This window comes from Octopus sinensis, linkage group LG4 (genome assembly GCF_006345805.1).
Source record: "Octopus sinensis linkage group LG4, ASM634580v1, whole genome shotgun sequence".
In the NCBI taxonomy this organism is placed as follows: Eukaryota; Metazoa; Mollusca; class Cephalopoda; order Octopoda; family Octopodidae; genus Octopus; species Octopus sinensis.
Genome location: NC_043000.1, coordinates 161,877,974 through 161,893,314, shown reverse-complemented (window position 1 = coordinate 161,893,314; position 15,341 = coordinate 161,877,974). Strand labels below are relative to the sequence as shown.

At 37.3% G+C, this 15,341-nt stretch overlaps 1 protein-coding gene across 1 annotated transcript in view; it reads right to left on the bottom strand.

Annotated features, from left to right (window-relative positions):
• LOC115210306 (zinc finger protein 99) overlaps nucleotides 1-15,341 on the bottom strand; it is a 244,287-nt gene that overhangs the window by 35,571 nt on the left and 193,375 nt on the right. The window contains exon 4 of the mRNA XM_029778829.2: nucleotides 11,662-13,525. Within this exon, the coding sequence (XP_029634689.1) occupies nucleotides 11,662-13,464 (1,803 nt within the window). The 5' untranslated portion in view covers nucleotides 13,465-13,525. The remainder of the gene's footprint in view (nucleotides 1-11,661; nucleotides 13,526-15,341) is intronic.

The following is a 15,341-nucleotide window of genomic DNA, read 5'->3' as shown; positions in this document are numbered from 1 at the left end:
TTGGAAGCACAGTGTAGGTATGTGCACAAGTGACCCCCCATCCTGACCCACCCAATTTTCTCCTCAATCCATTTCCACTACCTATCATCTTTTTTTCTTACTGATACTTTCAATACCTGCCAAACTGCATTATTATTATTGTGCACTTATTCATCCCTTTCTGTACAGTCAGCCACACCTATTTCTCTCACCTTTCCCCAACTCATTTATATCACTGATCACCAACAACCCTTATCCACCATTCACTTTATCTTTTAATTCTATCCAATTTCTACTGGTTATCATCTACTCTTTCCTATCTTCTCGGGCACATATATCTATCATCCCACAACACCTGTTCTTCATTCATTATATTCATCCCTTCGCCCATTACCCATCTCTAATCCCCTCTCACTTTCCCCATACAATCTTGCAAACTACACCCACCCACCCACCCATCCACTTTCCCTGTTCTTGTATTTCCATTCATTACTACTCCTCCTTTTGTACCTTATGGGTTCACCCTGACACCTCATCACCACCACTATTTTATCTCTCTGTACAGCTCCCTGCTGTTTACTCCCTCTGCCACTTTTATAATGAGAGTAGCAATGTATCTCCTCTACAACATGAAACCTGTTCTTTTCTTAACATTTCTCTCATATTCTAGCCTCTCATTTCATACTATGAAACTGCCTCCCTCTCGAAAAATATACCACCACTCAATTAAAAGGGATTGTAAGTTGTGTGATTCCACACTGGTACTAATACAACTAAAAGAAATGCAGTGAGGATGCTCTGTAGAGTGACTGGCATTAAGAGGGCATCCAATAATAGAAGAAACCATGCCAATGCAAACATTGAAGCACGATTCTGTCTTCAAACCTGTTGGACCCTGTCAAACCATCCAACTCACGCCAGTATGGAAGATGGACTTTAAAAGATGATAATGATGATAATAGAAACATTATTATTTCTGAATAAGTTTACAGTCACCTGTACTAGATATTAATAGTTATCGCCAAGCTAATATGGCAGTCCATAAATATAGGACAAAAGCTGCCGTTGATTAGCTCCAAGAGGCCATTGCCTCTAGCTAGCTTGGACACAGGTTTGTGTGTCATATAGCTAGCTAGAGGCGATGGCCTCTTGGAGCTAATCAATGGCAGCTTTCGTCCTATATTTATGGACTGCCATATTAGCTTGGCGATAACTATTAATGATGATAATGATATTTACATACTCATGCCTACATATGCTTACACACATGTGCGCACACACACACACACACACACATACACACGTGCATGTATATATATTTATATAAATATATATGTATTAAGAAATAAATGTTTCACACAGAAAAGCTATATTTCCAATTTACAGAGACTATATATCTTTCTTAGGAGTATAAATGGTATGATTAGTGTACTTGGGGATTTTCTCCATCAATTTCTACTCTTTATGTGGAGTAAGTAAAAGTTATAGAATTTCATCCAGTTTATAAAGCAAAGAAAACTATTTCTTTGTGGTTAAAAGTATTTTCATCTCATCATTATTGCTTCCTTTAAAAATACATAAATTTTATCATTCATTCCTTATTAAATAAACTTACGAGTGACCCTTAAATTATCTTTGTTTTTCTAAATATGCCATCTAGTCCTTGTGTGTTAATTGTGGAGTTCACTTTGTTGCAAATGTTGGCCTCTCTTTCAACTCTTCTGTTGCAAAAATGTTGAGACTGGTTGCCTTACTTTCACTAATTCTAGAGAACCTGTAAAGTTTTAATACTGCTTCTCCTCTTCTGATTAATTTCTATAAAGCAACTAATCTGATTTGAAAGAATAAAGCAAGCTTGTTAGTAATTAAAAACATTGAAGCTATCTGAAAACACAGGGATAGTTCTAAAGACACAGTGAGAAATATTCTAGGTGGATATCTAACTCAATTATCAGAGAATTATTTTCAAAATAATGTCAATTCAGAATTTATTCCGTTTTCAATGAATTTATCTATGTTTCGAAACAAACTCTTCAGTTGCAATTTGTGGAACTCATTATTTTCTCTGAGCAGCGCAGTTACTATTGTATTGCCAACATGAAGTCAGTAATGCAACATTGTTTGCAGCTAATAGAAAGCTATAAACAGGAACACATGATTTCAATTGTTTTCTAACTCTATTGCATCATTTAATTCCATTCATTGTCTTTCTTAGAACTGCTGTAGCTCAAATGAGTTTACATTTCTCAGGGAAAAAAGGGAGGGCATAATAGTCATTTTGTAGCTCTGTTGGTAAGAACATTCAACTGAATTTAATTCTTGTTGACATAAATATTTTGGACTCTGTTTTTTTTATATTTTTTTTGCAGCAGTATCGTGGTCATTGTCATTGTCACCACCACCACACCACCACCACCACCACCACCACCACCACCACCATCACCACCATCACCACCACCACCATTATTTTATTTCTGTCTTCTATGCAAGCATGGGTTGGCTGGTTGAACAGGATTTCAACATGTCAGGAGTCTATGTAGTGTTCCTGTCTGCTTTGGTATGGCTTCTATAGATAGTTGCCCTTCCTAATGCCAACCACCTGACAAAGTGTACTTGGTGCTTGTTTGGGGCCCTCAGTAAAGCTGCTATGTAACTTACTAGATAGAAAAATCTTTTGACTAATTGGGAATATAGTAGAGTGCGGGTGACTTTATGCTAGGTGTTAAGTATGATAGAAGAAACAAGAAATGCATGTCCACCCAACATCATATAACGAGGACAGTAATTGGATGGAGTTGGAAAGAGGTATAAAGATGGTTATGAAATGTCAGAGGATACCTTCAAGAAGATGATAAATAGAAGATAGTGTGGGGGACAAAAGATCAAGAAGGATGGGTAAAAGCTGCAAGTGTGTGATGAGGGTCGGGATAAATGCAGTGAATGGTGAACAAAGGTGAAGGGATGAACAATAGTTAATATAAATTGGGAGAGAAGGTGATAAGAGTGAGCGGGTGAAGGTCAGCAGAATTAGTTCAGAGGATGGGGAGATGGTTGTCAATATGAAAACAGTGAAGAGCAAGAGAATAATAGTGAAATCGTGAAGCTGAAACATTAAGGAGATGACAGGTGGGGGTGGATGGATGCCAGTTGCAGGAATGGTGGGATAGAGTGTGAGGTATGTATTGTGAGGGAGATGGGAAGAGGTTAGAAGTATAGAAAGGTAACTGGAGTGAATGCCAAAAAGGAAAAAAAAAGACAGTGATTGTCTGGCCTTCGTGCCGGTGACACGTAAAAAGCACCGTCCGATCGTGGCCGTTTGCCAGCCTCATCTGGCACCTGTGCAGGTGGCACGTAAAAAGCACCATCCAATCATGGCCGTTTGCCGGTGGCACGTAAAAAGCACCCACTACACTCACGGAGTGGTTGGCATTAGGAAGGGCATCCAGCTGTAGAAACACTGCCAGATCAGACTGGGCCTGGTGCAGCCTTCTGGCCTCCCAGACCCCAGTTGAACCGTCCAACCCATGCTAGCATGGAAAGCAGATGTTAACCGATGATGATGATAGCATGGTTGATAGTAGACATGAGACTCTGTTAAGAATGAGGTTTAGGTGTCAGTAGGAAGTGGATCAGAAGAGAGGAAAAGATAACTGATAGCACAGAAAAGGTGATCAATGGAAAATGTGAGTGGAGAGTAATGATAAAAAAATAAGAGTTGGATGTCTAAAGGAAGAGTTTCTAGGGAAAGGATGATATAACTGTTAACACAAACAGGGATGGAAACATTTTTTACGCAAAGACGTCCCCATAAATCCCATCATTTTGAAGGCTGTGGTTTAAAAAAACAATGGGGAAAATCCCTGAAAATATTTCCCCCACAAATTTCTTTATAATCATAATCTATGCTATTTGAAAGGTATTTGTATTAACTTTCATTAAAAGATACCTATTTTCCTGAAAGTTATGAGGGGGAAAAGTCAGATCGTGTGAATTTTCTGAAACTCCTCTCTCCACCCCCTCAGAAAACTTCTTTCCCATAAATTCCAATATACTCAGAAGCCACAACATCTAAGCAGTATTTGTAGAAAATTTTGTTAAAAAGTATCCATTTTTCTGGATGTTATAAGGCAACAAAGTCGGGGGCGTATACATCTGTAGTAATGCCCTTTTATTTATTTGATTTTTTCATTTCACGTTTATTTCCTTCATTGTTTGCAATGTTCTCTCTCCCCCTACCCCCTCTCTCTCTCTCAAAAAGTAGAGCTGAGGGGGCATGGATTTACACTATTAGTTATGGTAGTGTCAAAAAGAACAACACTATCTATTGCAAACACGAACAGCATTAAAAAGATAAATAAAAACAGACAAACCAATAACACTTGTGGCGTGAAGTATATGAAGAGAATATAAAGATAAGGCTGAGGGTAATAGATGGAAGTCGAGATAAGGTAAAGTGAATAATTAATCTTGAACAAAATCGTATTAGGATTGTAAAATTGGCTTTCCAATCATGATAGGTTTATGGTATTTGGGCAGAAAGATTCCAGGCTGGCAGAGAGACAGGTTACATACTTATGTAGTTATCTTATGACATCACATGACTTTTGTTGTTTACAAAGACATATATAAATCACAGACATGTATAAGGTTTCCAACAGCACATATATATGATATACATTCATATAAACATTCATACATATACATATATAAATATATATACACACACACACACATATATACATATATACATACATATATAAATACATGCATACATACATAAACATACATTATATACATGTATATGTACATACATTACACACACACACACACACACACAAAGCCAGAATAACACATATTGACCTCATTCCATCTACACACTGTTCCATGCACATTTACATACTTATAACCACAGGCATAGACTACAGGAACAAGTTGACCTGCTGCTACTGCTAGTATCGTACAATTTGTATCTTGGATCATGGTTATTTGTTAGCTTCTTCCAGGGTAACAATATGCTCTCGAAAAGGGCTTAGACATATGTATCAAAATTAGCAGCAGGCCACGGGTTGAGGCAAATGAAATCGAAATCAAATTCAATGACTGGCATCCGTGCTAGTGGAGTGCTAAGGAGTACCATACGAGTATGATCGTTGCCAGAGCAACAAGCTGGCCTCTGTGCCAATGGCTCATAAAAAAACACCATTCAAGCGTGATTGTTACCTGTGTTGCCTTACTGGCACTTGTGCTGGTGGCACATGAAAAAACATTCGAGTGAGGTTATTGCCAGTGCTGCTGGACTGGCTCCTGTGCAGGTGGCACATAAAAAGCACCACTTGAGTGTGGCCGTTGACAGTACCGCCTGACTGGCCCTCGTGCTGGTGGCACGTAAAAGCACCCACTACACTCTCGGAGTAGTTGGTGTTAGGAAGGGCATCCAGCAGTAGAAACCCTGCCAGATCAGATTAGAGTCTGGTGCAGCCATCTTGTTCGCCAGACCTCAGTCAAATCGTCCAACCCATGCTAGCATGGAAAGCAGACGTTAAACGATGATGATGATTATTGACTGACCAGTGGATAGAAACTAAGATCCCCTTCAAGTAAGTGGCACTAAATAGACAAGGAGACATCTTTATGCTAGAAGATGAAAGGTTAACGACTAAAGGAAGGAACTGGAATGGCTTTTTTGTTGTAGAGGAGATCGATATCTGGCTGCTCTTATTACACAAAAGTGGGTGAGTGTAATTAGTGTGAAAATGGAAAGGGAGATAAAGGTAGCGGTGATGAGGTATCGGTGGAAGCCCTAGGGGCAGAAGTACAGTAACGGTGAGTGGGTAGAGGTTGCAGAGGTGTATGGAGAGGGTGAGAGATGGCTAGAGATAGGGTAGGGGTATGAATAAACTGAATGATGAACAACGGTTGAGATGGAAGGTGGAGGTGGTTGATTATAAATATGAGTTGGGTAGAAGGTGGGAGAGGGTAAATGTGGACTAGAGGTTGGATAGGACTGAAGGGTGAATGAAGTAAATGGTGGAGGGTGAGTCACAGAGAATGACAGGGAGAGTAGGTACTACACAGATACACAGTCTATACACTGCATCTGCCAAATAGCATTTTCTTTGGCTAAATGCCATAAAATTGTCAACAATCACTTTCTTTTACTTTCTTCTCATGATATATGTATATATATACCATTAGTGGTTCCTCTTGTAGTCGACATTTTGCTATTGTTTGGCAGAATTGTTAGAGCATTGGACAAAATAAAAATAGCCGCATTTCTTTCAGTTCTTTACATTTTGAGTCCAAATTCTGTCAAGAAGGATATTGTCTTTCATCTTTTCAGTGTAAATAAAATAAATACCAGCAAAGTACTAAGGTTAATGTAATTGATTAACTTCCTTCCCTAGCTTTGTACCAATTTTTAAAAGCATCATCTTTATTATTATTATTATTATTATTATTATTAAGGCTATTATTAAGGCAGTAAGCTAGCAGAACCGTTAGCATGTTGGGTAAAATGCTTAATGGTATTTCCTCTGAGTTCAAATTCCACTGAGGTCGAATTTGCCTTTCATCCTTTTGGGTGGATTAAATAAGTACCAGTTATGCACTGGGGTCGATATAATTGACTTAATCCGTTTGTCTGTCCTTGTTTGTCCCCTCCATGTTTAGCCCCATGTGGGTAGTAAAGAAATAGGTATTTCATCTGTCTTTATGTATTCTGAGTTCAAATTCCGCTAAGGTCAACTTTACCTTTCTTTCTTTCAGATAAAGTAAGTAGCAGTTGAGTACTGGGGGTCGATGTAATCAACTTATACCTCCCTCAGAAATGCTGGCTTTGTGCCAAAATTTGAAATCGTTATTATTATTATTATTTTTCCTTTGATTTTGGCTAGATAACAATTAACTGCTAAAAAAAACAAAAAACAGCCAGGCTTTTTAGAGTAATATTGTTCAACAGAGGTTATGACCATGTTGGGTTAGAAATATAAAAAACCGGAAAGAAAGACAATGAATCTAAAGCTTTCTCAGTTTTGGCAAATGATTTTAGGTCATCCATATACAGGAGATGGTTCATTTTCTCATTGCTGCTAAACTTGTAGCATGATTGAACTTCTCTCGAGATCAAATGTAAGAGGAATAAGAGCATCTATCAATAGCAGTGGTAAGAAGTTTGCTTCATTGCCACATAGTTCCAGGTTCAGTCCCACTGCATGACACCTTGGTCAAGTTTTAACTACTAAAGCTCTAACCAAAGCCTAATCAATGGATTTGGTAGACAGAAACCCAAAAAGCCCATTATATAGAAGTTCTTAAATCTAACAGGAAAAAGTGGGCTGGTAGGTTGGTGTAATCACACTTATTGCAAATATAAGAGGTGTGGGTTCGATTCCCAAAGCAAGCTAACACTCACTTCTTCCATGGAGGGCTTATAAGCCTCAATGTTACATTATTTTCTTTAATCAATTCACAGTGAATGTTGATAAGCTTTAAGCTTATTATTATTATTATTGACAGAATTTTCACTTGTAACTGTTTCTTCCTTTAATGCAGAATACACAACCTGTGTCGTCACAAGTTCACATCAGATTACGTTTACATGTTGAATAGCTAACAAGTGCACATGTGTTGTGTAAGGGACAGACTGGAGTTCACTACTTATTAGAGTGCTTGAAGTTTAGTACCAACAAAAACTGAATTAACATTTTGGCCAATCAAATTCGTATGAATTTCTTTGAACAATTGACAACATGGATAGTTGACCTCCTTTTCCTCTTAGACTTAGAATCTACATCATTCCTGTTTTTATTTTTATTTTCCTGATAACATAAAAATACTAGCCCTTTCGTTTTTTTTAATTGCTTTAAAAGGAGTTTTTCCTTATGTTATATAAACAAAGTTATATGTTTGCACTGCCAGCCATCTTATGATGGTACATAGTTTTGCAATGAATTACTATATTTCTCCGAAGATCTGGCATTTCAACCTATTTGTGCAATCATTTACATAATGATTAACAAATAACATACCAGTATTCAGCAGTGAAAAACATAAGATAAAGTAATTCATGATCTTGTAATAATAACACTTAAACCAACCAACTATTTTATTCTGCTCTCAGACATACAGCAATGAATTATTCAAATGTAAATATTACCTCCCAGCATTTAACACTCCATAAAATATGGATTTACAAAAACTTACATGCAGCTGGAAATGTTACTTAATTATTGCCCTGCCTCAGTCAAGGCAATGTTACTAGACTATATGTTCAATATATATATATAGTGATATATATATATATATATAAAAGAACACAAATGGCATTTAAAATTTACAACTGCTGTTCTAGTAGAATTTTATTGATGTATTCATAGATTGCATCATAACATAAAATCCTAGAATATTATCATACCTTTATTCTTTTACACATTTCAGCCCTAAATCTGTGGCCATGCTTGAGCACCATCATCATTTAACATCTGTTTTTCATGCTGGCATAGGTTGGTTTGTTTGACAAGAACTGGACAGGCTTTAGAGCTGTACTATGTTCCAGCCCGATTCACCTAGGTTTCTAAAGCTGGATGTCCTTAATGCTAACCACTTTACAGAATGAGCTAGGTGCTTTTTACATGGCACCAGCATGGGTGCTTTGCTCATGAAGTGGTGCAGTTGCTTTACACATGGAGTACTTTACTTGTACTTGTGATGGAATTCACCCAGGGCGGGTTGAGCTGGCTTCTTCTCTGGTTCTAACGGCATCACCTAAAGTCCCAAAAGTCCAGCCCCTCCTACCCTAAAGTCCAAACTCTTCTCTACCCTAAAGTCCAACCCCTCCTCAAAGCGGTTTGGTGGTGTAAATGGGCAGTGTCAAAGCTATGCCATTGGGAACTTCGGTTCCTGGTAGGGCCACCCAAGGCGGATTGGTCTGGCACCGAGCGGTATTAAGGTCACAGCCTGGCCAATGGGGCTCTGGTGAAAATTCCAAGAAGCATCTGATTGGCAACCGGCAGCTTCGAGGTCGTTCTGTCCCTGTGTCTGTGGAGATGCCGCGGCAAACAGGGCATCCCGTCACTCGGGATATGCATGCGGGATGTCAGGGACCGATTGTGAATTCAATATTCCCACAAAACTTCTTCGATGAATCCTACTACTACCATATATGGAGTGGCATAGATGCTTATACACACACACACAAATACAGAACATACATACATACAATCATCAATTTTTATGTTCACATTACCATGTTTGTATGCAATGATCACACTCGAATGGTACTTTTTAGATGCCACCAGCAAGGGAGCCAGTCAGCAGCCCTGGCAACGGTCATGCTTGAATACATATATATAAAATATATGTTAATATATATATACACATGTATTTATATAAAATGAATAAGATGTATAAGCACATCCATCCGTATGTGTGTGTGTGTATATATACAGAGAGAGAGAGAGGAGAGAGAGAAGGAGGGGGGGAGGGAAGGAAATATAATAATCCTTTAGGGTCCATGTTCTTTGCTGGCATGTGATGGTTTGACAGAATCTGGTGGGTTCAATGACTGCATCATGCTTAAATGTTAGCTTTTCCATGTTCCTTATAGCTGAATACTCTCCCTAACACCAACCCCTTTACAGCATGCATAGGGTGATGTTTTCTGTTTTTTGTGGCAGCAGCCCTAGTAAGGTCAATGTATAGCTTGCACAATTAAGATTCCCTTTAAATGAGTCAGGCTGCAGTGGAAAGGGGCCAGAACAGATTTCTTGCTGTAGAGGAGAAACATGACTACTCACATTATGTAAGGGAGAATGCGGATAACTGGATGGAGCTAGATAATGATAAAAATAATGATGAGAAGGTCTCAGGCTGGACCCTCAAAGTACAAAGGGAGTAGAAGTGACTGGGGGACGCTAAGTATATGTCGGATAGAAAGTTAGAAAGAGTAGGCAAGAACTCTTTTACTCTTTTACTTGTTTCAGTCATTTGACTGCAGCCATGCTGGAGCACCACCTTTAGTCGAGCAAATTGAACCCAGGACTTATTCTAGGTAAGCCTAGTACTTATTCTATTGGTCTCTTTTGCCGAATCGCTAAGTTACGGGTACGTAAACACACCAGCATCAATTGTCAAGCGATGTTGAGGGGACAAACACAGACACACAAACACACACACATATATATACATATATATACATATATACATATATATAACGGTCTTCTTTCAGTTTCCATCTATCAAATCCACTCGCAAGGCTTTGGTCGGCTGGAGGCTATTGTAGAAGACACTTGTCCAAAGTGCCACGTAGTGGGACTGAACCCGGAACCATGTGGTTCGTAAGTAAGTTACTTACCACACAGCCACTCTTACACCTATAGAACTGTAGAAATTGGGTAGAGTTGGGGGATGGGGTGGATTTAATGATCAGTACATAAGGGGTGGTAGATGCAGAATGATACAATGTGTTGGACAGTAATAAGGGAAGACCAGCAGAAGAGTATACAGAGGAAGAATGAACGAGTGGGAGAGAGAGAGAGAGAGAGACAGGGAGAGAGAAATGATTTGTATGTATTGTGATTGAAGGTGACCAATGTAAAATTTGAATGCAGAGGACAGGAGTAAGATGGATATGTGGTAAGAGGGAAAAACTGGTGAACTATGCAGATACACAAGACAAAACATGCGCACACACACAAATATGTGTATATACACACATTATGTTCCAGAATCTTAGTTTTGCAGAGATGGGTGGGTCTTCCTTAGAACTGCCTATTGACAGTCATCCTGGTCCTTTAGCCTCTCCTCCATCAGATTCAAGGGCCTGGGGTGAGCCTCTACTATTTTAACACATATCTTCCCAGGTCTCCTTTGGAAACTTCATTCCCATTAAATGATAATCCTTTCTTTATACAGCTCTCCTCAACCATGCCTAACACATGTCCATTCTAACACAGCTTTCATTCTTGTAACCTGCATCTGATTCCTCTTTTATACCCAGTTTTTCTCTCAAGACATTCGTACTTTGTTGTTCATACGCACTTACACTGCACATCCAAAGAAGCATGGTAGCTTAATTATTTTCAGTCTTCTCAAGTCCCCTGCATTCTGGCCCATGACTACAATGTATGGATATACACACATGCTCACATATACATACACGAGAACATGGATATATGTAGCTAAGGATTATATTTACATGTGTTCGTATGTATGTGTGAGAGTGTGCCTAAGTCTGTACACATATATAGAATTACACAGTTAAGTTTTCAACTGTACAGTAAACTTTTACTAGGCATTAGTTTAAGAATATTCATTCTAAAATAAAAAAAAAATATTTTGAAACCAAAATAAGTGTTACCGCAAAGGCTTCCGTATAAATTCTTTTTATTAAAAATCTATTTATTTCAGCTCACTACTCATTAATTTTCATTGAATTGCAATTAAATTTTCTCCTCAAATATTAAATGCGAAACTAAAGAAGCAGACTCGGTGTTTAATGATAGTCATCAAAAGTACTGAAAGAGAATTTATAATTACTTTATTGAAATCCTAAGTGAATAATGCTTGCTATTAGGAGACTGTTGTGAGCAAGATTACACACACACACACACACACACACACACACACTAGCAAACAAACACACAGATACAAACACATATATGAATGAATTAAACAATTACTTACTTGGACATTATGTGGTATTGAGTGTTTTGAATATTGGTGCATTCGCAGATGGCATCTCCGTAGATATCGCTTGCCACAGTGGTTACAAGCAAACTTCAACAGTTGCTCACGGTACTTATGCTTCATGAGCACATGCTTGTCTCGCAGAAATTCCAAGTAGAAGCCACGATTACAGTATGGGCAAAAATGTCGTACACTTGGATGTTCCTGTCGCGCATGATCAGAAAGAGACTTGAGTGATTTCCCTTCATAGCTGCAATCAGTTTCTACACATCGCAAATTTTGCAGGACACTACATGAAATCTCATTTTCCTTTAAGGAGTGGACTCGTAGCAAATGTACCACTAGGGTTCTGTTGGAAGCAATGTACTTGAGGCAAATTGGACAGCGGAACTCTCGTTTCTTATAACCTTTCAGATAAAGTGGCTTCGGTTTTCGACCACGTTTCTTAAGCTCTTTCTTCTTTTTGGTCTTCCAGGATGGTATTGAAATCTTGCTTTTTACTAATTTGCCATCCTTGAAAAAGAACTTTGAAAGTGGCACATGACAACCTTTCCAGTGATTCATTTTACAATGGAGACGAAGGGTACTATAATGCTTAAATATTCTTTGGCACCTCAAACATGTATACTGTTTTTTTAAATTTGGCAGATTATAAACTGCTATCATTCTGTAAAAACTTCTCAAGTAGCTATAATGAGAACGTATCCATTTGCTAAATGTCAAATGTGAAAACGATGATTTATTGTGTTTAAGAAGTAAATGTTTCTTCATGGTGCTTAGTGTTCGGAAAGGTTTATCACAAATCTCACAATGAGCTTTGATAGATTTTGGAAGATAAATACGAGGTCGGATCCTAAATAAAGATTTTTTCTTGGGTTTCTTCCTTGATGCAACTAATGGTTTAGGCAATATTTTCTTAGGTATGACTGGCTTTGAGTTATTTAGTCTTTTCTTTATCAACGTGGATTTAGGACTTCGCTTTTTACGTTTCTTACCTCGCCTTGAATTCCAAACTGGAGGAAATTCATCATCATCAGAATCACTAAAATATAAAATAGGATGAATTGTTTTACGATTATGACGAGTTTCATATCGAGCATTTTTTGTTTCACCAGTAGGATCTGTAGCAGACATTGAAATGTTTACTGGCATCACATTAGACTCAGGCTGTTTTGTTTGGCTTTTACAGTCGTCTCGTGAGGTAATCTTTTGGAGAATTACTGTCAGTTTTTTGTTATGGTCTGTATTAACAGCATAACTATCAAACTGCTTTGGAACTTCTTGATTAGATGAAAAATTATCAGGTTTTTGAGTTGGTTTTTCATTTTCAAGCAAAGATTCAATTGTATGTTTGTGAGGCTTTCTGTACTTTGGTATTTCCTTGGGTGAGTCCTTTGATTGGATAAGTTGTGTTATAGAATTCCTTGGATACTCACTAGAAGGAGAACTCCTTCTTGTAATATCACAGCCATTTTCATTCCAAGGTTTTAATGTATCCAATTCTGATTTCACATATCCAAGTGAATCACTGTTTGGAATCCCACCAGGGTTTGGAGCAGACTGCACTTTTGTTAATGATGACATGGAAGATTGCAAGTTTCCATTTTTCTCTCTTCTTTCATCAATGGATGATGAATAGGAATTTGAGTCATTAAGAGAAAGGTTAAGAGGAGCAACATCCTCTTCATCATCAAACACTTGCTTTGGTCTAGGCTGATAACGACGAGACATCTGTTTCCTCTTTTGAGCACCGGTACATTTCTCAATCATATGCAGCCTTAACATATCTGTTCCTTCCATTGTACTTTATAGTCCTCGGACATGAAGATATACGAACATAACCTCCAGATGAAATTTGCTCCTGCAAAAAAATAAATAAATATGTTATATTGAAATAAATAGTTTAATAAATAAAGATTAATTAATAAATAACAAACATTATTTTTAAAAAGCAACTGAAACTAAATAAATATTTTATTTCTTATTTCTTTATTGCCCACAAGGGGCTAAACATAAAGGAGACAAACAAGGACAGACAAGGAGATTAAGTCGATTACATCGACCCCAGTACGTGACTGGTACTTAATTTATCGACCCCGAAAGGATGAAAGGCAAAGTCGACCTCGGCGGAATTTGAACTCAGAACGTAGCGGCAGACGAAATACCGCTAAGCATTTCGCCTGGCATGCTAACGTTTCTGCCCGCTCGCCACCTTCAAATATATGTCTTTATTGCCCACAGGGGGCTAAACATAGAGGGGACAAACAAGGACAGACAAAGGGATTAAGTTGATTACATCTACCCCAGTGCATAACTGGTACTTATTTAATTGACCCCGAAAGGATGAAAGGCAAAGTTGACCTTGGCAGAATTTGAACTAAGATAAATATCTTACTTCTGTTAGGTACAAAGCTATTGCTTTGTATATGAGAGAAAATACAGCAAATGCAGGCTGTTAAGGGAGTATTTATTATTTTGATATCAATAATACTGCTAAGGAGCGAGATGGCAGAACCATTAGTATGCTGGGCAAAATGTCTTTATGTTCTAAGTTCAAATTCTGCAAAAGTCAACTTTACATTTCATCCTTTTAGGGTCGATAAGATAAGTACAAGTTGAACACTGGGATTGATGTAATAAAATTATTCTCCCCTCTGAAATTGTTGGTCTGTGCCAAAATTTGAAACCAATATTAATAATACTGTTATCTCAAATTAGAAATGGTATACAAAAGTGTCCTGCTCAAATGTAATAAAATGTAATAAACTCCTTGAAAAATACAATGAAACTGTAGGAATTTATTTCTTATAAAAATGCAAAATGCATCTTTTTAAAAGTGAATTATATATACACCTTATATAAGACAATGGCACTGAAGAAGAGTATTTTTGTATCATTTCATATATAATGTATGTGCTTCCATATAACTTTGAAGGGAGCATAAACAACTTAAGAAACTCTGGATTAATTTTCCTGTAATAAAATTAAATTTCTTGTTTTGTTATGTGATTTTAAAATTGAAATTAATGAGAAGGTATATCGCAATCTATCTTTGTACAGAGTAAGCTTAATATTTCAGACCTTTATGTGTTACAGTGCCCTTTCAGCAAAGCATTATCTCACAATTGTCTTCACAGAAACAAAAGAAGTCACATTTTATCATCATCACATTTTATATCATCAGCAAAAGGAAATAATCACAAGAATTTAGAAAGAAAGAAATATTGATAATTTTCAAATACATGTATTTTGATATGTAATAATTACAATGCTGAAACCCCTTTCTGAAAATAATTCTTTCATTTTTTTCTTTTTCTAACTTTATTATCAAATTTTCACAGCTACATCCATTTTTATTTTGATAACTGTAGAACACACTCTGAGTTTTGTAATAACAAGAAAAGCATATTAATTTTATAGAAAATCAGGAATTAATATTTGACGAATGCATGTAGTAGTTAGCAGTAGGGGATCCACAAAATGATATTAATAATGAACGGCCCTAGCTGCTCATGCAATGTAGTAGTTAGATTTTTAGACATGATAGGTAGTTTAATTTGCTAATCGAGTATACGTAATAAATGCTGTTGGCTGTTTTGTGGGCTATTATCTCTTATGGCAACGAAAGTAACTATAAGGGAGTTACACTACTTTAATAGCAGTGTATGAATACTGAA